This window comes from Colobus angolensis, unplaced genomic scaffold (genome assembly GCF_000951035.1).
Source record: "Colobus angolensis palliatus isolate OR3802 unplaced genomic scaffold, Cang.pa_1.0 Scaffold160, whole genome shotgun sequence".
Classification (NCBI taxonomy): domain Eukaryota; kingdom Metazoa; phylum Chordata; class Mammalia; order Primates; family Cercopithecidae; genus Colobus; species Colobus angolensis.
In genome coordinates, this window is record NW_012114711.1 from 10,203,115 (window position 1) to 10,224,309 (window position 21,195).

The window sequence follows — 21,195 nt, forward strand, 5'->3', positions numbered from 1 at the left end:
ATAGACACCATCTCTACAAAAAATTAAAAGAAATAAAAGAAAAATCAATTGATGATAAACAAAAGTTTAACTCTACTCAAAAAAAAAAAAAATTAACCAAAGATGTCACAGGAACCAATAGCTTACCTCATAACTTCTGAGTGTGTGGCAAGATGTGAAGAAGCTGGCACGACTTTGGCAAATATGGCATAAAGCAAGCTTTTTGGGATAAAATTATGGAATGGTACCTTTTAAAGAGTAAGGAAGGAGGATCAAATGACATTTTATATTCAAAGATTTCTGAGGTGTGCTCTTCAGCCACTCAAGTAGGAGCAAGACATATATGATCCTAACTTCCTAAGTAAGACTTTATCAATGTTGGAAAGAGATTTCTAAGCAGTTTTTATCAATGTCTTGTTGCAAGTTGTAGTTATAACATTAATCACTGTTAGATTTATGGGAAAATAATGTGTTCTATAAGAAGCAACACAAATATAAGTATAAAAGTTCATGAGGACACATTATACAAGTTTATCTTTTATCAATAGTTATAGAAGCATTGCATGTAATTAGAGCAGAAAGAGATGTTAAAACTCAGAAAAGTCCCTTTAGTTTATAGATGAGAGAAATGTATCAGACTACAAGATTTTTTAACCTTTTGTATCAATTTTATTGAGGTATAATTTAGATAAACAAAAATGCACTTGTTAAGAATATAGGTTGATGAGTTTATAAATATATAAAGTAAATATAAAACTATATATCATAACAACTACCACAAACAAGGTACAGAATAATTCCTATAGAGGTATCTTATATCCTTTTTTTTTTGAGATGGAGTCTCGCTCTGTCGCCCAGGCTGGAGTGCAGTGGCCAGATCTCAGCTCACTGCAAGCTCCGCCTCCCGGGTTTATGCCATTCTCCTGCCTCAGCCTCCCGAGTAGCTGGGACTACAGGCGCCTGCCTCGTCGCCCGGCTAGTTTTTTGTATTTTTAGTAGAGACGGGGTTTCACCGTATTAGCCAGGATGGTCTCGATCTCCTGACCTCGTGATCCGCCCGTCTCGGCCTCCCAAAGTGCTGGGATTACAGGCTTGAGCCACCGCGCCCGGCTTATTTATCTTATTTTAAACAGTTTTTTTTTTTTATCTATTTCACTTTTCATAAGCCCATCCATTTAAACAGTGCAATTTAATTTTTACTAATGTTACCAAGTTGTGAAACCATCACCATAGTTAGTTTTAGAACATTTTCCTTTCCCTCATAAGATCTCTCATGCTCATTTACAGTCAATTCTAATTCCCACCATCAGCCCCAGGCAACAGTGGGAAAAGGTTTGTCTCTTTAACGTACTTTATGATTACAAACAGTGGGTTTGTAATTAAGAGACATAAACATTTTCAGATTTGGTTTTTTTGGTGGCAGTTTTAGTAAATTGTGCCTTTTAATAAATTTGCTCATTTCATTTAGTTATCCATTTTTTGAACATAAAATTGCTTATAACATTTTCTTATTTATTTAGAGACAGAGTCTCGCTGTCACCCAGGCTGGTATGTGGTGGTGTAATCTCGGCTCACTGCAACCTCCACCTCCCAGGTTCAAGTGAACCTCCCGCCTCAGCCCACCAAATAGTCGGAACTGCAGGCATGCACCACTATGCCTGGCTAATTTTAGTATTTTTAGTAGAGACAGGGTTTTTCCGTGTTGCCCAGGCTGGTCTCGAACTCCTGGCCTCATTTGATCTGCTCTCCTCGGCCCCAGCAAAGCGCTGAGATTACAGGCATGAGCCACCACACCTGCCTTCTTATGTTTTTAATGAGTATAGGGTCTAGAGTGATGTTCACTCATTTTATATCAGTCATTTCTCTCTTCTCTCTTTTCTTAATATGTCGAGCTATACATTGTCACTTTTACTAGTCTTTTCAAATAACAGCTTTGGTATTATTGATTTTTTTCTCTATTTTTACATGTTTTCTCTTATTGAGTTATGCTTTTTATTATTTATTTTTTCTACTTTGGGTTAAATTCATTATATTTTTCTAGTTCTTAATGCACAGGTTAGATCATCAAATTTAAATTTGTTTTTCTAATATAAGGATTTAAGCTTTCAATATCTTCCAAAGACCTATATTAGGCTACACACTACAAATTTCAACAGGTTGCTTTTGTTGTCAGTCATTTAAAATATTTTCTAGTATTTTTTAATAAATAAAATTTTTGTTTAAACTGTAGGTTATTTGAAAGTGCACTGTTTGATGTATAAATGCAAGGTGATTTTCAGACATTTTGTTATTTTTAGTTTAATGTCCTCATTGTCAAAATGAGTTCAATATATTTTAATGTATTCAGACATATTTTATGGAATACTATGAAGTCGATTTTGATCAGTGTTCCACGTGTCTTCAAGTTCTTTGATGTTTTCTTTTGCAATGTGCAACTGTTGTTACATATAGGCAATGAATTTCAGATATTTTATTTCCTATATTGTATTTTTCAGCTCTAGACATTCCAATGGGTTCTTTTTTATGTTTTTCACTTTTCTCCTCATTATGCTCATGTTTTCCTCCAATTCTTGAGAATATTTACATTAGCTGTTTATATTAGTTTTAGTGGCTTAAAACAATAGTCATTTATCTTACCATTCTGTAGGCTGAACTACAGAGTGAAATCTCTCTCACGCTTTGAATTTCTCTGACTTCCTCTTTTGCAACCAACCAAAGAAAAGCCTCTACATTTAAAGGATTCATGTGATTAGGTTAGGCTCATCTGGATAATCTCTCTATCTAAATAAACTGATTAATAACCTTAATTATGTCTGTACAAGCCCTATCATCATGTAATATAATGGAACCATTGGGGTTATTTTAGTATTCTGTCTGCCTTGCTGTTTTATTGTATTTGTCTGCTGATTCAAAAATATATAATTCCAAAATTTGTTTTTATTCTTCTCCTGCATTTTATATGCCTTATAATTTTCACTGGATTCTGCCCAATGTAAATGTAACAGGGTTAAGTGTCAGTATTACACTGTCTACCCTTAAAAATTGTTATATTTTGTTTTAACAGGCTTAAGTTACTTGCAGATCAGCGTGAATCTTTCCAGACTTGTTTCTAAGATGTTTTAGGGTGCGTGTTTAGCCCTACTATTAAAGTGTAATCTTTCTAGAGTCTCTGCTAAATGCTCTGAGGGTTCAACAAGGGCTCTGCAAATGTCTCCTGGTCAACAAGGGTCAGAGCACAAATGTCTCCTGGCAATGCATGAGATCTGATGCAGTTCCCAAAAAGTTGTTGTTTTCCTGGTGTCCCACATCCTCATCCTGTGTTTTCACAGTTTAGTGTTCAGATAAACTTCAAGGGAACCTCATACAGGTTTCTGGTCCTCTTTTTGTGTGTAGCCTTTATCTTGTGTGTGTAGCCTTCATCAAGATGCAGGTGATAGCCTCCTTAAAGTCTCTGAACTGTGATCTCTATCTCCTCAAATGTATCAATCTGTCATGGTCAGCTTGGGTCTGAATAGTGGCATGAAGCAGAAAGTCATGACATTCATAGAGCTCTCCTAATTTGTTCCCCTTCTTTGGGAATCATGGTCTGGAGCTGCTAATTACCCAATGGCTTAAACAAGTTCTTTCATATGTTCTGTCTGATTTTCTAATGATTGGGAGTAAGTGAGAGGGAAAGTCTGGGACCAATTAGTTCATCATGAGGAAGCAAAAGTTCTCAATCGAGATTGATTGGCTGAATGAATGTGCACAAGAGCTTACCTTCTACCATCTCCCACAGAAATGAGGCTAGATCCCAATTTTTATGGTTTATAAGTACCTGTTTGTTTTTTTTTTTCTTTTTTTGTGTATGGGGGGGATCTGAGGGACTGAACAATCAAAGTTGTAAAATAAAGAACTGGTATGGCTAAGATACTAGCATCAACTTGTCTTACACAATTTCTATGTAGAAAGGATAATGAGAAATGGGCCAAAATCACAAAGAATCAACACTTGTAAGGAACATATATGAATAACTACAGAGATATTGTTTGACTCTTAAATGAGGTGAATATTAAACAATGTAGTAGATGGTCTCATAAGACATATTAAAACATATTAAGACATTTCCCAGAGGGAATCGCCCAATATTTTGAACATTTTAGAAATAGATCTATAATATCTAAGCTGACTACACTGAAAGACACAAAACTTATTTGGATGGCCAAGTTTTGGTATTGTGGAAACAGTGTTATTGTACTCAGTTAATATTTATTGAATCAAGTAATAGCCAGAAAGGAAAACACACCATCAACTCACTTCAAGCAAGGCACCAAACTTGAGCTTGTTTCAGGTAGGCTTTGAACTTGGCAGTTTCAGGGTTTTAGGGCTGGTTGACAGTAGCATCTCAATAAGCTGCAGCAGGACGTCACACAGAGAGAGGGTCCTAACAAAGCAAAGAAGCTTGTCCAGGACCTTAAGATACAGTAGAGGTATTCATAGCTATATGCAGGCCTAGAAGACAGATAGAGAACAGACATTCTCTGACTCTTATATGGACCATGCATATGATGGTGGGAAGAAGAAAAAAAAAAACTAGCAGTTGAACAAGTGGGTGCCAGTGGTTCACTAGACATGCCATGAAGGTGTCTTCCCGAAGAGTAAAAATTCAGGAACTCCCTGCTGATATAAATCAGTATCTACTAATAAACAGACAAGCAATAGAGTACAGTAGTTAAAAGCATGTCTGGGGAACACAGACACAGTGTGCTATGCTTCCGTATTCACAAGCTAGGAAACATAGTGACTGAAACACAGACCTTGGAGATAGATTTTCTGGGTTCAAGTCTGAGCTCTGGCACTTGTTATATTTATGAGATTGGCAAAATTTTTAGTAACTTTGCAGCTCTATTTCTTTATCTGAAAAACAGAGGTAATTATAAAAGTACTTACCTTATGTATTTGAGGAATTAAATAAATCCCTAATTTACTATGAGGATTAAATATATCAGTATGTGTACATCATTGGAACAGTACCTGGATCAATGAAAGTACCAGAAAAGTGTTATTTACTATCAGTATTTCTGTTTAAATTAGGATAATATCAATAATAGCAAATATTTTCATAGATTCATTGCAGAGATTAAATGATGCATTGCATATAAACTGCCCATTTCAGTACCTAATACAGAGTAGGTCTTCAATAAACAGAATAAGCCTCACACATTAGTCAGAGTTGATTCAAGAAATACATGAGGTTCAACCAGCATATTCAAATGCCTCCATTTCCCATAGACAAGCAGGTCTTTAGAATGCAAGGGCTATGTGGTTTGATTCTGTACTACTTTACAATTACTACCAGCCTTAAATAGGCAAAATATCATATCCTACATATCTAACACACACATATAAAAATCTACCACTATTGCTGCCCCTCTCCTCCTCTCCTCCCCTCCCCTCCTCTCCTCTCCTCTTCTTTTCTTTTGCCAGGGTCTGGCTCTTTCTCCCAGGTCAGAGTGCAGTGGCACAATCATGACTCACTGCAACTTCTGCCTCCAGGGCTCAAGCCATCCTCCTACCTCAGCATCTCGAGTAGCTGGGACTAAAGATACATGCCACTACATCTGGCTAATTTTGTATTGTTTTGTAGTATTGCTACATTTCTTATCATGAGATGAACATAAATTGTATTTTTAAGACAATTTAAAAGTCCATCAGTTATACTCAACCCTTTTTAAGTTTTAATTTTACTTCCCACTCAACTGGTCATTTAAAACCAGTGTAATGTGGAGTTTGATAGTATATCCTTAAGGTCTGGAGTCAGATCAAGAACTGACTCCAGGGCTACTATGCTCTTATGTCATAGAGTTCTAAACTTTCCATAGTTCATTCTCAGAGGAGTATAAGAATCAATAGCTATGAATTAATAGCTGCTTATCTTGAAACAGTAACCATCTAAATTAGTACCCTCAATTTTGAGAGACTGGAGTCAAACTAGCTTGAGCAAAGCATAAAATATATTGGGTGACAAAAGGAAATGTTTGAAGGCAAGTACAGTTAGAGACATTACTGGATCCACTGTCTTGGGAGACTTTGTCAGAGCTCTACTCTTCTTTTCATATCGTGGATTTGCTTCCTTGTGTGGGTTGATTTATTTTTATTTTTATTTTTTTTGAGATGGAGTCTCACTCCATTGCCCAGGCTGGAGTGCAGTGGCACAATCTTGGCTCATTGCAACCTCTGCCTCCCTGGTTCAAACGATTCTCCTGCCTCAGTCTCCGGAGTAGCTGGGATTACAGGCATGTGCCATGACACCCAGCTAATTATTGTAGTTTTAGTAGAGATGAGGTTTCACCATATTGGCCAGGCTGGTCTCAAACTCTTGACCTTAAGTGATCCACCCGACTCAGTCTCCCAAAGTGCTTGGATTACAGGCGTGAGCCACTGTGCCTCGCCGTGTAGGTTGATTTTATTCTCAGACAGACTTTCTTCATGTTGTGGAAACAACACTTGCTAGAAGCACCAGGTCTCTGTCTTCATATATATTTAGCTAGGAGAAGTACATCTGACTTCCAGTATTCATACATAACATTTCAAGTTCTTTACCTATCTTTGGACTCATCAGCTCCACCAGGGGAAGAAAGAGCTCAGTTCAGCCAACCTTAGATGTGTGCCCATATCTGAATTTGAGTAGATGGAGCATTAGGATCCATCTCAACTCCTAGAAAAGGAGAAGGGTGCTTTCCCAAAGGAATGGCTGATGATGTTACCAAAAGGAGGGAAGGGACATTCATGCTCTACACACCTAAGGGGCACTGTAGGAAGATTGAAAGAATTATAGGGGTACGGCGAGGTACAAGACCTTCTAGACAAGCCTTGTCCAGCAATTTTAAAGCACAGAACAGTTTTTGCCTATTAAGTCAAAGCCATTTTGTTCTCTGAGTCACAGCTCTATAAGGAACAATTGGTTTTTTTAAATTGTAGTACAAAATATGATGGAGAGAGATTTGTACCTGGATAATCACTTACTGTATGAGAGACTTGCCCCAAAGCTGTTGTTTCATATACCTACCCAAAGGACAGGACAAAACAGTCCTCCCTCTGTACTGAGAGAATAAATGAGTGGAAACATTGAGACCTGAGAAGAAAGAAAACTGGGGAGTGAGGTTTCCTTTGGTCCTTAGGTGAGACTCTCCTTGTGGCTTCCCAGACACTGCATCCAAAGGCCAATGAGATCTGAGGGATGTAACAAGTAAGGTCTTTCTGAATTGAGTGCAATTGATGAGAAAGAGCACTCATAGAGCATCTGGAGTCTGGACTTAAGATATGTAAGCTTCAAGGCAATAAGATGGTAAGGAAGATAAACTAAAGAAGCAGTAACAAATGGCAGCATATTGATTAAACTATACTTTTTACTTTCCTGGGCCTCCATTTTCAGATCTATGAAATAACAATAATGATGATGATATATATCAAATGAGGTTATCTTGAGAATTGATATATATTGTGCCTGGTACCTAATAAACATGTGAAAAATATAAGCTCGGTAATATTCATTATTCATATAAAATGTACAACATTAATATAAATGTATTCATATACTATTTATTAATAATAATATAAATACTCTTAGTAACACTTAGCATGCATTTGGCTGCAAGTAACAGAAAACGCAACTAATACTTTGCTATGCAATGAGCAGATTTCTTGGCTTATATAACTGGAAATCAAAAGGGGAAGCATTGGGGATAATTTGATCTAGTGGTGCCAGGACTCTGTGTATTGAACTCATCTTCAGGCAGCTAGTGAAAGAATTACAATAATCCTGGGTCTCATATGTGCACACAATCATGCCAGACACAAGAAATGCTTTCAGAAACCCCCATCAAACCTTTTCCTAGGTGTCACTGCCTTGAATTCCTAAATGAACTACTAGAAAGGAAGATAGGATTACCAGTAGGGATAAATTTCAATCCACCCATTGCAAACTCTGTGGAGTGAATTTTTCTGCACAATACCAAGGTTTCTTAACAAAATGGGATCAGAAAATGGATGAATGGATGCTAGTTAAGTGACAAAAGGTGTCTATTACAAATAGATACAGCAAAAAAGTGTAACAGATGACAATGGAATATTCTCTCTCTCTCTGTCTCTCCAAGATAAAGTGAACACCCATTCAAAAGTACAATAAAATGTGAGATTGTGTTTTGAAAAGTTACAGATGAAGAACTATATAAAAGATAGAAGAATAGCCAAAGTGCATTCGCGGCCATAGCAGAAGTAGCAGTGGTTAAGGAAGACACACTTGTAGATTACAAATTGGATTTAAATAAATGTAGTGGGAACTGGAAGTGCAAACATTATTTCCTGCAGAAGACGTTGAAGAGTAGAACACCTTCTGGCAGCAGAACAACAAATAAAATAAGTAAAATGAAGATGTTCAAGAAAACAAATGAATATAAAGTAAGACTAAGACCTTACGTTTAGTTAGTTACTTTTCATTAACCCCTCAGTGAGGACAGATTGATTACTAAATAGAACCAAGCCTGTGAATACAGCTTACAATCTTTGTACCTAAAACTAGGTTCTCCTCCAGTTAAATCAGACATTAGAACACTGGCCCAGTTTTACATAAACCTGCCTTACACAGAGATTTTCTGTCCATATAATCTCAGAAAACCAAACAAAACAAATACCGTGTTCATTATCAAGTGCCAGATCCTTTGCCATGGTTAAAGGTATAAAGATGAATTATAAATCATATGTACTAGATATGTAGTGATTTTGCAAGCTCAGCATCACTTACTAGTTTCTCTGGTAGCGGACTTCTCTTTCCATGTAGTTTAAGTGGTGCTGGTGCCTGGCTAGAAAAATAGGTCTATGCTTCTGAGCTCCTCTAACCAGCCTATGGGCATGGCCACAATTATTAATTTCTTTTTTTTTTTTTTTTTGAGACGGAGTCTCGCTCTGTCGCCCAGGCTGGGGTGCAGTGGCCGGATCTCAGCTCACTGCAAACTCCGCCTCCTGGGTTTACACCATTCTCCTGCCTCAGCCTCCCGAGTAGCTGGGACTACAGGCACCCGCCACCTCTCCCGGCTAGTTTTTTGTATTTTTTTTTTAGTAGAGACAGGATTTCACCGTGTTCACCAGGATGGTCTGGATCTCCTGACCTCGTGATCCGCCCGTCTCGGCCTCCCAAAGTGCTGGGATTACAGGCTTGAGCCACCGCGCCCGGCCCACAATTATTAATTTCTAAATGAGCATTTGACTCAGGAAGGACCAATCAAAGGTTTATCTGAGAGTTAAGTTCTTTAAGGTTAGAATATTTTAGTCCTGCACATTTTTTAAAAACAAAATTACTTCAAAATTTACTAATTATCTTTTAAGTTCTAGAAACTGTCTATAGCCACTGAGAGGAAAATGATTTATCTGTCAGCATTCCTGCTCTGCCCACTTTAAGTTTTGGTCATTGTCAAATAAAGGCAGTGGAGAATGGCAAAACTAGTTCTGAATCATTCAACACATGAGTGCTTCTTAGGCATAAAACATCATTTGAAACATGGTCCTGGATAAAAAGATAAATAATACCCAGCCCTTACCCTCAAGGATCTTACAACTTGGCAAGGGAAATATGACATGCACACAGATGACAGCAATAAAGGAAAGATAATGATTGCTGCCAGATGTTTGGGGAGAAGGAGCAGAGCAAAGAGAAAATGCAGAATAAGGCAGCATTCAATAGTCAGCCAAGAAATATTTATTGAGCAATTATTGGATGGGAAATGAAAATGGAAGCACAGAGCATGAACCGATATGTGCAGGTGAAAAATCAAGTGACATTACTTGTTACTCCAACTCTCCAAATATTTTTATCAACAAGTTTGTAATAAATAGCCTGAACTTAAAAATGAAATAAGGATATAGTAGTCTGTCAAAGATAGCCTGAGGTGCTAATGCTTAAACACTAGGATCATAGTATGTGTGTTCCTAAGTATGCCTCTCTATTACTTTATTTATATCTTCCTCCAAATGAGTTGATGCTGCCTTTACAGAGTATCTGTTCAGCTATTTCACCTTTTTGGTCTTGTGTATTAGAACAGGTGAATTAGAAGAGGATTCTTTTGGCTTCAAACAGAAAGAAAGTGCTATATAATTTTAAAAGTCCAGAGGCAATTCTTCAAGCATGCTTGGATCCAGGAATGCAAATGTTTTGATTAAGCCTCAATCTCTCTCTCTCGTTCTTTATTCATCTCTATCTCTATCTCTATGTATTTGTCTCTCTTACTTTGGGGTTCAAATATCTCCCTGTTCTTGTGGAAGTCCCTGGCACAGCTTTAGGCTTATATTCTCATAGCTCCACAACTTGCAGGAAGGAGCAGGGGCCATCATGGCATATGGTAATTCAACTTGTGCATTTGTGTAGCAAGGCATTGAGTCTGAAGGTGATTCACAGGCACATTGTGCACAGAGTAGATTTGTATATTAATTACAGCACTGTTTTCTGGAAGATGACAGAAAATATCTTCTTTTGACAAAATCAGAATAGCACGACAATTTTCCAAAAGAGAAACAAAGTATTTTGTGGAAGGGGCCCCTTTTTATCTGACTTATACAGAGACTGCCTATGTGATAGTGATAACCCTATGTCTCCATCCTGGCTGCCCCAGCAAAAATCCAGGGATTATCCCTGAATGGCTCTGGTTGGACTTTCTGTCCATCCTGGAACAGCACTACAGCCAGAAGAATCTGATGTTCTGATTAGCCAAGAAGACTTAATCACAGGCAGTGGGATCAGTTGTTCTGAAACCATAAATATTGAAACAAGCAAGAGGGGCATATCCAAAAAAAAAAAAAAAAAATTGATGGGATGTCCCTGACAGGAAATAACAACAACAACAAAACCCCTCTATATCAGGAAACCTTCCTAGTGTTCTTTGGATATACAAAAACTGGTGTACACATAATACAATAGAAAATACTGGCCTAAAAAGAGCACCATGGCCAAAGGGACATGACCTATTTTAACAGATGATTTGAGAGTTAAAAGATAACTTGGAGGGCATCCAATTCAATCTCATCATTTTCCAGATGGGGAAACTAAAACCCAGACAGAGGAACAGAAGTGCTGAGAGCACACAAGTATTTGGTGGCAGAGACAACCAACTAGGTGCCTTTTGACTTTTTCCCCCCTACAATGATAGGTTTCTTTGTTACATCATCAACAAAAACAAAAAGTATAGTCTTGTTTCTGGTTTTCTCTCTGCCCTCAAATCTGTATAATATGATTTTGCTGCACTCCAACAGAAAGCCTCAGGAAGAGTTAGTTTAACCTCCTTAAGTTCACTCCCATCCCCAAGGACAGACATTCACTTTCCTTGAATTGGAAGTAGAGCCACTTGTTGCTTTAATGGGCCAAACGTGGTCTGGACCTGCAGGAGGAGACACCCGTTCATAAAGAGGTTCTCAATTGCACTGCAACCTGTTCTGGCATCCTGACTTTGCCCCCTAACCCCAGCCAGAGAAAGAGAAAGGCATTCCCAATCAATGGGGACACTTCTGCCTGCCGCCTCTTTTTTCTTCCTGCCATCACCTCTTTCCTGCTGTTTCTTACTGGCAAAAACTATCACCAGGTGCACCCGATGCATCTCTGGAAATAGGTAGGAGGGAGCCTTACACCTGTCAGTGCTAGAGAAGAAAGTGCTGTCTGCGGAATTCTCAGTTGTTCCATCTCCGCAACGAAGTAAAGAGAAGGGATGCGTCCGAGGTTTTTGACACAGACGTGCTGGGGAAACGCGTCAGTTCACGGAGCTCTGACTCTAGTGACTACTGAAGACCAAGGATGCACTCCCATGCCTAGCGTCTCCTCTTGACTTCTGTTTCCCTGCAGCCAAGCTCAGCGCCTGGCCCTGGAGACCCCTTTGGGTAAAGCGTCTTTAAGTCATCAATCAGGCTCCTGTGTGCATGTGTGGCTTTCTTAGCAAGAACTAGCACAGGCGGCTCAGGAGTAGAGTCTAGCTAGGGTCTTCCCGCGCCCCTCCCTCACTGGTTTCTCTGCCTCTCCCTCGTGTTCTCCCAGATCTAAGAGCCTAGGCTCCGGACCTAGGGTTTGGGAGCAGTCAGCACGACGTCCTCGCCCCATCCCGCGGCTGATGACACCCGTGCCCAGAACGTGGGTGTGGGTAGGGAGGCTTCCACAGTGAGTTGGGGGCGAGGGCTAGGCTCTTGCTTGCTCCCCGCAATCCCTAGATTCCCTGGGGACCACGAAACTCCCATTCCGAGGAAACCTCCCCCGATTCCCCAGCCGCCCACCCATTTCCCCCCCTTACCTCAGCACGCAGCCCCTCCCTGCGTGATGATGCAAACCAGTGGGGAGGGCTGGCGCTGGGAAGGGTAGGGAGAGAAGGAGAGCCAGCGAGGGAGGGAGGGAGTGGGAGGAGGAGGAGAGGGAGCCGAACGACCATTTAAAGCGATAGCAATCCCTGCCCTCTCCCCAGTGCTGGGCTGTTGGAGAGAGCGAGCGGCAAGCCGGTGAGCGCGAGCGCGGCGCGCCGGCCGGCTAGCCCGAGAGCGCGAGGCGCCCCAGGCTGGCAGGCACCGCGGGACCCCTCATCCACTCTGGTCGCCCTTCCCCGGACTCCCCCACCCTCAGTGCCTGCAGGAACCCCTGGGCTTTCCCGGAGGAGCTCGCCCTGAGGGGCCCGGACCTCGGCGAGCCCACCACCGTTCCTTACAGCGCTGCCGCCGCCACCGCAGCAGCCGGAGCAGCATGGTCCAGCTGAGGAAGCTGCTTCGCGTCCTGACTTTGATGAAGTTCCCCTGCTGCGTGCTGGAGGTGCTCCTGTGCGCGCTGGCGGCGGCGGCGCGCGGCCAGGAGATGTACGCCCCGCACTCAATCCGGATCGAGGGGGACGTCACCCTCGGGGGGCTGTTCCCAGTGCACGCCAAGGGTCCCAGCGGAATGCCCTGCGGTGACATCAAGAGGGAGAACGGGATCCACAGGCTGGAAGCGATGCTTTACGCCCTGGACCAGATCAACAGTGATCCCAACCTACTGCCCAACGTGACGCTGGGCGCGCGGATCCTGGACACTTGTTCCAGGGACACTTACGCGCTCGAACAGTCGCTCACTTTCGTCCAGGCGCTCATCCAGAAGGACACCTCCGACGTGCGCTGCACCAACGGCGAGCCCCCGGTTTTCGTCAAGCCTGAGAAAGTAGTTGGAGTGATTGGGGCTTCGGGGAGTTCGGTCTCCATCATGGTAGCCAACATCCTGAGGCTCTTCCAGGTAGGGGGGCGCTCCCTCCGGGGCGGAGCACACCGTGGCTACCTGAGCCCTTAACCCTAAAAGCTGGCTTGGACTCCGGTGGTTCGGGTCAGGTCAGCCTTCGCTCATTTCCACCCTGGAGATCCTGCCGAATCCCTCCCACCTCGCCCGAGGAGATACCTTCCCTGTTTGGTTTATTTCCCTTCCATCTCTCCCCTGTCCACGCTCCACTCCATCCGGCTTGACATCCTGGATTTATGGCCCCATTTACAAGAAGCAATCTGCGAAAAACAAGGCGATGATTTAAATAGGTTTGCATTAGGGTGAAATATGGTCCGAAAACAGGCTCGTAAAAGTGCCGGGCTCCTAGGAGAGCTGGTTAGGCGAATGGAATAGGAAAGATGAGACGATGCCTCGAAACCGGGCATTTCCCAACTCCCCAGCTTCCCACCCCCAAGCCAGCCTGCCAACCTGCACTCCCTTGGAAAATTTGGAGACAACCTTAAGGAGGCACTTCTTAAATCGAGGGCTCGGTCTTAACCTAGATATGGATGTTAAGTCCCCATCTCCCTCGGGTTGATTTCCCGACCTGTAGCCAGCCTCCGCGAGAGCCCAGGGCGCGAGGTACTGGGACCTTCCTCAGGTGGAGAGATGCTGCCTGCAGACGTGACCCCCAGTTGGTTTGCTCCAGGCAATATTTTGCACCGTCTAAATTACATTTGCTATCCTGCCACTGGCCGGAGCTGGGCGATCAGCTTTCCACTCCTGCCACTTCAGACCTCAGCCCAGGGATGAGCTCATGCTAACTGCGAAACAAAATCGCTCTCCCTGCCTCCTCCCTCCTCCCCCCCCATCACCCACTATCTCCCTGACGCAGACCCCAAGCCAAATCCTTGGCTTGGAGGACGATTCCCGGAGCGAGGCATGAAGGCGCCCGTTGGGAGGCAGAGGGGTGCGTGGAGCAGGGCTCCATGGTCCTCCTGCTCCGGTGCCCGGAGGGAGACAGAGAAAAATGGGAGGAAGGCGGATCCGGGGCCGCTGAGCGGTGGGTTCTACCGCAGTGTTCTCTCGCCTCCTGCTCCAGCAGCCTCTACCCCATGGCTCCTGAGCTGCATTGGGTAGGAATTAGTGGCTTTGGGGTTTGGAAATTGAGTTTCAGGGTCTCTGTGATTGTAGGTCCCCTCCTCTGTGTCTTTGCCTATATGTGCATCGCTCTCTTTTTCTGTCTCGTCTCCTTGCTGTTTTTTTCTCTCTCTCTCTATTTTTTTCTCTCCCTTTCAACCTCTGCCTCCTTTCCTCCTCTGTCTTCACTCCCAAGTTCTTGGTTCATCTCAGTATTAAAATGACCCTTTCCCAATGCATAGCGGCTCTCTACCTGGCTGGTGGTACCCAAACCCAGCTAATCTCTTCGGCAGATATACATGCTGATCCTGGCACCTTTATGCTCCTCATATCTAGAGAACCGGCCCCTCTCAAGTGCTTTCGATAAAGGTGTTGGGCTTCAGAAGGGGACTCTGTGAGACCCAGGCTGTCACCACATCACCTCCAGGAGTGTGAAGTTTGCATTCAGGAAAGAGGAGTGCCCATCCAAGGCTGCAGCTTGCATAGCCCCTCTGACACTTCCTGAGTGTCATCATGGAAATCTTTGGAGGCTTGCAAATCCAAAAGTGCTCTGGGGCTAGCCATCACTCTGAGTTCCTTGCTTTTGGGAAGAGCCTGGCTTGTAGCTGAAACCCAGAGTGCTTCCTTCATCGTTGAGCTTAAAGCTAGACAAGTTGCGGTAGCAGTGCAGGCGGGAGAGGATGTCAGAGACATTACCTGAGAACCACTGGGGGCTGGGGGAGGTGACAGTGTTTTCCCTGTTAGCCCCTGGGATTAAAGGCACAAAATATTTTGTGTTTAGCATTTTAAAATTATTTTGCCTGTTTGTTCACTCGCCCTGGTCAGTACTGCAGATGAGCCTGTCTCTGTCTGAAAAAAAGAGTGAAATGTTAAAGTCAAGAAAGGGATTACACACTAGGCTAAGGGACTGTGTTTCCTGAAAAAGATTCCAGGGGGAGCTGATTCCTCCTCTGGCGTGTGAACCTGAGGCAACTTACTAGGGGTTAAAAAGTTGGCAGGGGAGGCGGAGGGCTGGTCTTACATTATTTTCTCCATTCCCTGAGCTGAGGAGGAAGGAACCCAATGTTAGCGTTAGCATTATGGCTTGGGAGTAAAACCATTCGGAGAAAACACTGTCATTTGCCTCTAATTTGTAAATTGCAGCTATTCACGTTGGATTGAATAGCTGAGGGAGAAAAAGCCCCTAGTTTTCACCTGCACTTATTGAGAAGAGGCTGGTAGTTTGAGGAGTGCACCAACTTGCAGCTTGGGATGCGTGCAAGCTAGATAAAACAGTCGGTTTATGTGTGTCCTGGTTAATCACTGCCCGTGTTGGAATATGTATTTCATATACCAACAATCTCTTCCACTAACCCTTTTTGCGTGTGATCTTAGAAGCTCCTGTCGTGTAATTCCAGTCCCCAGTTTTCTAGTTTCTATAAGCCTGCAAAATGAATAGAGAGAATAATGATACACATACCCATTGTTCGAAGCACACTCAGAGGGAGAGGAAAAGGACATAGTGAATCTCCTGTGGGATCCCAAGGTTCAGTTCAATTAAGATTGTCCTATTTAAAAGAAACTCCTCCAAATGATGGAATTCCTAGCTTTCTGGTGATTTGAGTTTTCTTTTTTCCTCTGGTCCCTGCAGGTTGCTGTAGGGACCATGCCAAACCGATCACTTGAGATATACATTTATAGTGAGATAAACCTGTAGGCTAGGAGAGGGAATACTTAGGGACTTAAATGGGGGATGCTGAGCACTGCAGAGAAGGAACGAGAAATGAGATGGTCATAGATGTAACAAATGCCACTGCCCCCAGCGAAGTCAGGAATAAAGTTCCTCCCTGAAAATTTGGACCTGGACAAGAATGGACTACTCAAATGTAAATGGTGTCTCTGACTTCGAATTTTCATTTGACTGCTGGTGTACCAGATTGAAGATATGAGCTTAGCAAGTCCTCTTTCTCTCCTCTCTTTACACACTGAGTGGGTTAGTAAATGACATGTCTGAGGATGGGAATCATATCCAGTGGGTCTTCACATCAATCCAGGAATTTGAGGCTAATGAAATTAGTGTGTGGCCAGGGCTCTGCCAACTAGAATTAAATCACTGCAACTGCCCTGCAATGCATTTTCAGCCTCAAAGAAACATCAGGGAGGAATTTCTGGAGATTTGTTCCTAAGCTTGTGCAAAATAATACTCTGCTAATGCTAAGAAAGATTAAAGATAAATTAATATTGACTATAAGTAACATATTTTTAAAAAATCATCACAGAGTTGGGATGGCTTAAAGTGGAGAGGTTATATAATATGGTGACCAATAGATAAATCTCCTCTGACCACTGTTTTATGGACAATAAGTAAGATATATTATAGCAGAAAGTAATGGGAACACTTTTATTCAAGGCTTCTCTGTTATTGACTTGAGAGCAAACACTCCCAGAGTATAAATTACTCTTGCTACATCCTAACTCTGAATGAATAATATTTCATGTGTAGTGACATGGTCTATGCTGTAGACTTGGAATTGAATGGCATCTGATTCAGGCAGGTGGATTTTTTTTTTTTCCTCCCAAAGCAAGTAGCTGGAAAAAGTGGTCAACTCTACCCTTGTTTCTAAGTCTGTGGACCTTATACCATAAATGAAATGCTTCAGTAAATGTGTCAATGTTTTCCTTCTGTTAATTGAAATTTGAATGTAATATCAAACTTTTGGGATAATATTTTATACGTAAATACCTAGATTTTTTTCATTTTCTCTCTCTCCATCTTATGTAATCCTATCGCGCTGAGCACATAGGGTGGTATGGTATTACTACAGTGGTGAAATTTATTAAAAAAAAACTTTAACCTACATTTTTTATAATTTCCTAAGTATAGGTGTCATTGCCGTTTGGAATAGTCTCTATAACAATCTCTGCCTCCACATTTACTGTGTTTTAGGAAATTTACCTAGCAGATGGTGAGTGGGAAATTTTTAAAGGGGCATTTTTAAAAAGACCAGAGGGAAGGAATGAAGACATGCACATATTATATTTGAAGACATCTCCACGTGTATTTCGTGTATACATACCCATGCAATTAAGATGTTTTTGGGCATTTTTCTCTTTAAGAATACTTGAAACAGTAAATACATTTACTTCAACTTCATGAACATTTGGAGATTAACAAATGACAAGTGCTATATTTCTTACATATATACAGGTTATATCATAGGTCTAAAAGACCATACTTGGATTATACAGTGTGTTTTAGTCTCAATCCTGCCGTTAACTGGCTAAGTTACCCTAAATAAATCTCTTACTTTTTCTAGGCCTCATTTTCCTTATCTGATTTTTTTTCTTTAAAAATGTAGTTTCTAAAAGTCTGTAATCTTTTTTGTTTAGCTTGGAAAAAACTTTCTCTTGTCCAAACTGTCTTTGCATTTCCAGCTCCCACTTTTGGTGAGTTTGTAGGAACTTTTAAAATATATTTTCATACAGCTGTCTTGGTCATTACTAGTCAAGTTAATTTCTATATTCAGACTACTTTTGTATTATTTTACAATTTACTTCTCAATAATATATATCAAGGCTGCTGGTAGGGAAAATGATCTGTCAGGTCAGCTTACTGCATGTTCATAAGACACAAGGCAGGGAGTGAGAACTGTGGAATTTACAGTAGCAGCAAACTACAGCTTTTGTATCTCCGTGTAGTATTCTCATTCATCTTGGAAAAAATATCAGACCTTTCTCTCCCCAAACTGAGAAATGATGACATCCCACCTATCTTCCTGGTCCCAGGGATGAAGTACGTGGCCCAGGTCAAGCAAAGCAGGTGATTGGTTCCTTTGTAATCATTTGACCTCATCCAGGCCAATTAGAATCTTCCCCAAGATGTTTCTCTCAGAGATGAACAAGAACATTATCTCCTCTCTCTGGAATTTTTAAGCTGGGGAGATGTGATTCTGGGGCTCCCAGTGGCCATCCAACACAAGGAGCAACTTTCTGTAGCATATAGTCAAGGAGACGTGAGTAGGGCTGAGTGGTGGGAGAGAGGGGGAGCCCTGATGATATTCTGGAACTCCTACATTCAACTATATCTGAATCTAGATGTGTCTGTGAGTTTCTAGGACGTGTTATTCTTTGAAACACATTTCTTTTTACTATTTTGAGTTTGATTTTAGCCATGTGCAGTTGAAAGCATTATAGCAAAAACAGCTGATTTTCTACATTAATGTAAGGTTCACTGACTGGCATTCATTCAGGGAAAAAATCTTGCTGTAGATAACACTTTCTTTTCTTTAAACATAATTCTTTTAGCTCAGCTTTGGGACATTCAAAACTCGATGTCCTTCTCTTCCTAACATTTACTGTAATTGCTTTCAGCCTTTGTGATCACATCTTCCCTATCTCGATGCAGTTGAGAGAGAAGGCGGACACTTCTGATGTAAACTGCAGGATATGTAGGCCTCCTATCTGAAAGCTTTGGAACCATACTTGGTTCCTTTCATTAAAGCAAATCTTTTGTTGATATCCCCAGGGCACAGAAACATTTTCATAGTATAATGGAATACAAAGTACATTAAACTCCTGGGTCACTCTACAGTAAGCAACAAGCCTAACTCTGCTTCTTGTCCCTTTTTACATTAAGTAGACAATTAAAAACAACTGTAAACATTTCCCAACCACTAAAATGCATATATGATCTCTATGTAAAATTATATTTATGCAACATATAGTCAGTCTGGTTAATTAATGGACCTTTTGTGAATTGACGTAGTCAATATATATGTTTTCTGCAATTAAAAAATCAAAACAATAAAATCTATGTACAGGTAAATATCTGTCTGAAAGAGTGTTGAGTCAGCCTTCTTCATATTATATTTCCATGTTTGACAAGTAACCTGATTTCAACTATATTTACGACTAAATGTTTTTTGAATCACATTATTAGATTATAAAGTCAAAAATCAAATATATGAAATTTCAATGATATAGGATATATATCACATTTTATGCAAACAGACTTTCTAATCTTTTTTCAATAAAAGTAGTAGTAACCATAATAATAATTTGAGTCCTTACTATAAGCCACTGTGCCATGTGCTAAAAGTACTTCATTTCATTTAGTTCTCACAGTAGTCCTGCAATGTATATATTCTCATCCCTGTTGTTCAGCTAAGAAAAGTTATTTTCGTAGCCCGAAGTCACATAGCTGGTAAGTGGCAAACTCTGGATTCAAACTTAATTTTGTCTGACAGCAAACCACTATGTATACTGCTCAATTGTTGCACAAATGCATTAATGCTTAAAGTAATTGCAGATATTCCTATCCTGAACTTATAGTGGTTTAAAGACATCACAGTTGCTGATTGCTTAACCATATCTATTTACAGAAATATATGTTTTATTTTAATCCTAAAACAAGATTAACTTTGTAGGCCCATAGAAACTTGAGCACACAAACCCTTACCTCCAAATAAAAAATGCTTGTTCTCCATTATGCAACAAGTAGCCCCGTATGCAGGAAATAAATATACGGTAGACTTTTCATTCAAATAAGTGAGAAAAGATGTTTCATCTTGTCTTGATTCAGTACCCACCATTACGGATCATGATGGCTCTTTCTAAACTTTATTTCATTCACTCCACTCTTTCTACAAACCTCAAGTGAGGAAATCCATCATTCAGATATGTGTGCAGAGTGAGAGGATTGTATTAATACAATTGCTGAAAGTCAACTTGATAGAGCACAGGAAGTACATCCTAATAAATGCAACGTTAATGTTTGTGTGGCCCATGGAGGGAAGGGTAGGAGAGTTTTCAGTTTAATGGGTTATTTTGCCACTTGCTGTAAAAGAGCTGCAGCTTAATAGTTTTATAATTGGTCATTTGCAGAATTCTCCATCTTTGGGTGTTGTGCTTTTGTCATTCCACGGCTGCTGACTCTTTCTTTTATTCTTGATGGAAAGTAGCAAGAAAGTCACTTAAAGGGCTCAGTGTAGTCTTCTGCATTATTGTTTAAATAAAAATATTTCCATTTTTAAAGTGCTCTTTAAACATTTTTATCATGTTTTAAACTTGACTATGTTCTGAAGGTGTTAGCTCATGCAGACATTGGGGGAAGGTTTCCCAGGAGAAAGCACACACTCTATTGAAGGAATTATCAGAATTTCCATGTAGGGGTTAAGAATCAAGTTCTGGAGTAAGACAGGCCCAGATTTAAATCCATACCCTCCACTTACTGCCTGTCTGACCTTGATCAAAAAGGTACCACACCTTTCACCAATTTTCTTATCTTTGGAATGGGTATAAGAAAAATGTACCTGTCTGATAGAGTAATTGCAAGGATTGCATGAAATATGCATGGAAATATTTTAGCACTGAGATTAGCATGTTTAATAAATTTACAAGCTATGTTAAAGTTATTAGATGGACATCAAGTGTCAATATTGCTTAAATAATCATTATTGCTAATTTTGAATGTTGCTGTTAAATTACCATAATAGTTATGCTGTATTACACTCTTCTCTGTTTCTTCTGCTAAATTGAAAATTTACATATATATACAATTTACATCTATATATATATATAGAGAGAGAGAGAGAGAGCAAAAAAGAGAGAACAGTGAGAGAGATAGAAGGAGAGAGATAGAGAGTGAGAGATACACACACACACACAGAGAACATTTTAGTGACATTGCTCAGTGGAATTAAAATTTTTACTGAAGTGATGGAGTGAGAACAAGAGTGACTAAGATAGAGAAAGAAACAGAGAGAGAGAGATTGGGAGAGAGAGATAGAGAGTGAGAGATACACACACACACACAGAGAACATTTTAGTGACATTGCTCAGTGGAATTAAAATTTTTATGGAACTAATTAAAGGAA

The 21,195-nt window shown here is 40.8% G+C and overlaps 1 protein-coding gene across 1 annotated transcript in view; it reads left to right on the top strand.

The window, feature by feature from the left end:
* Positions 1–12,437: 12,437 nt before the first annotated feature.
* LOC105508396 (metabotropic glutamate receptor 7-like) overlaps positions 12,438–21,195 on the top strand; it is a gene marked incomplete at its 3' end in the record, with an annotated part of 296,249 nt that continues 287,491 nt past the window's right edge. Inside the window, exon 1 of the mRNA XM_011937263.1 lies at positions 12,438–13,240. Coding sequence (XP_011792653.1) covers positions 12,722–13,240 — 519 coding nt within the window. The remainder of the gene's footprint in view (positions 13,241–21,195) is intronic.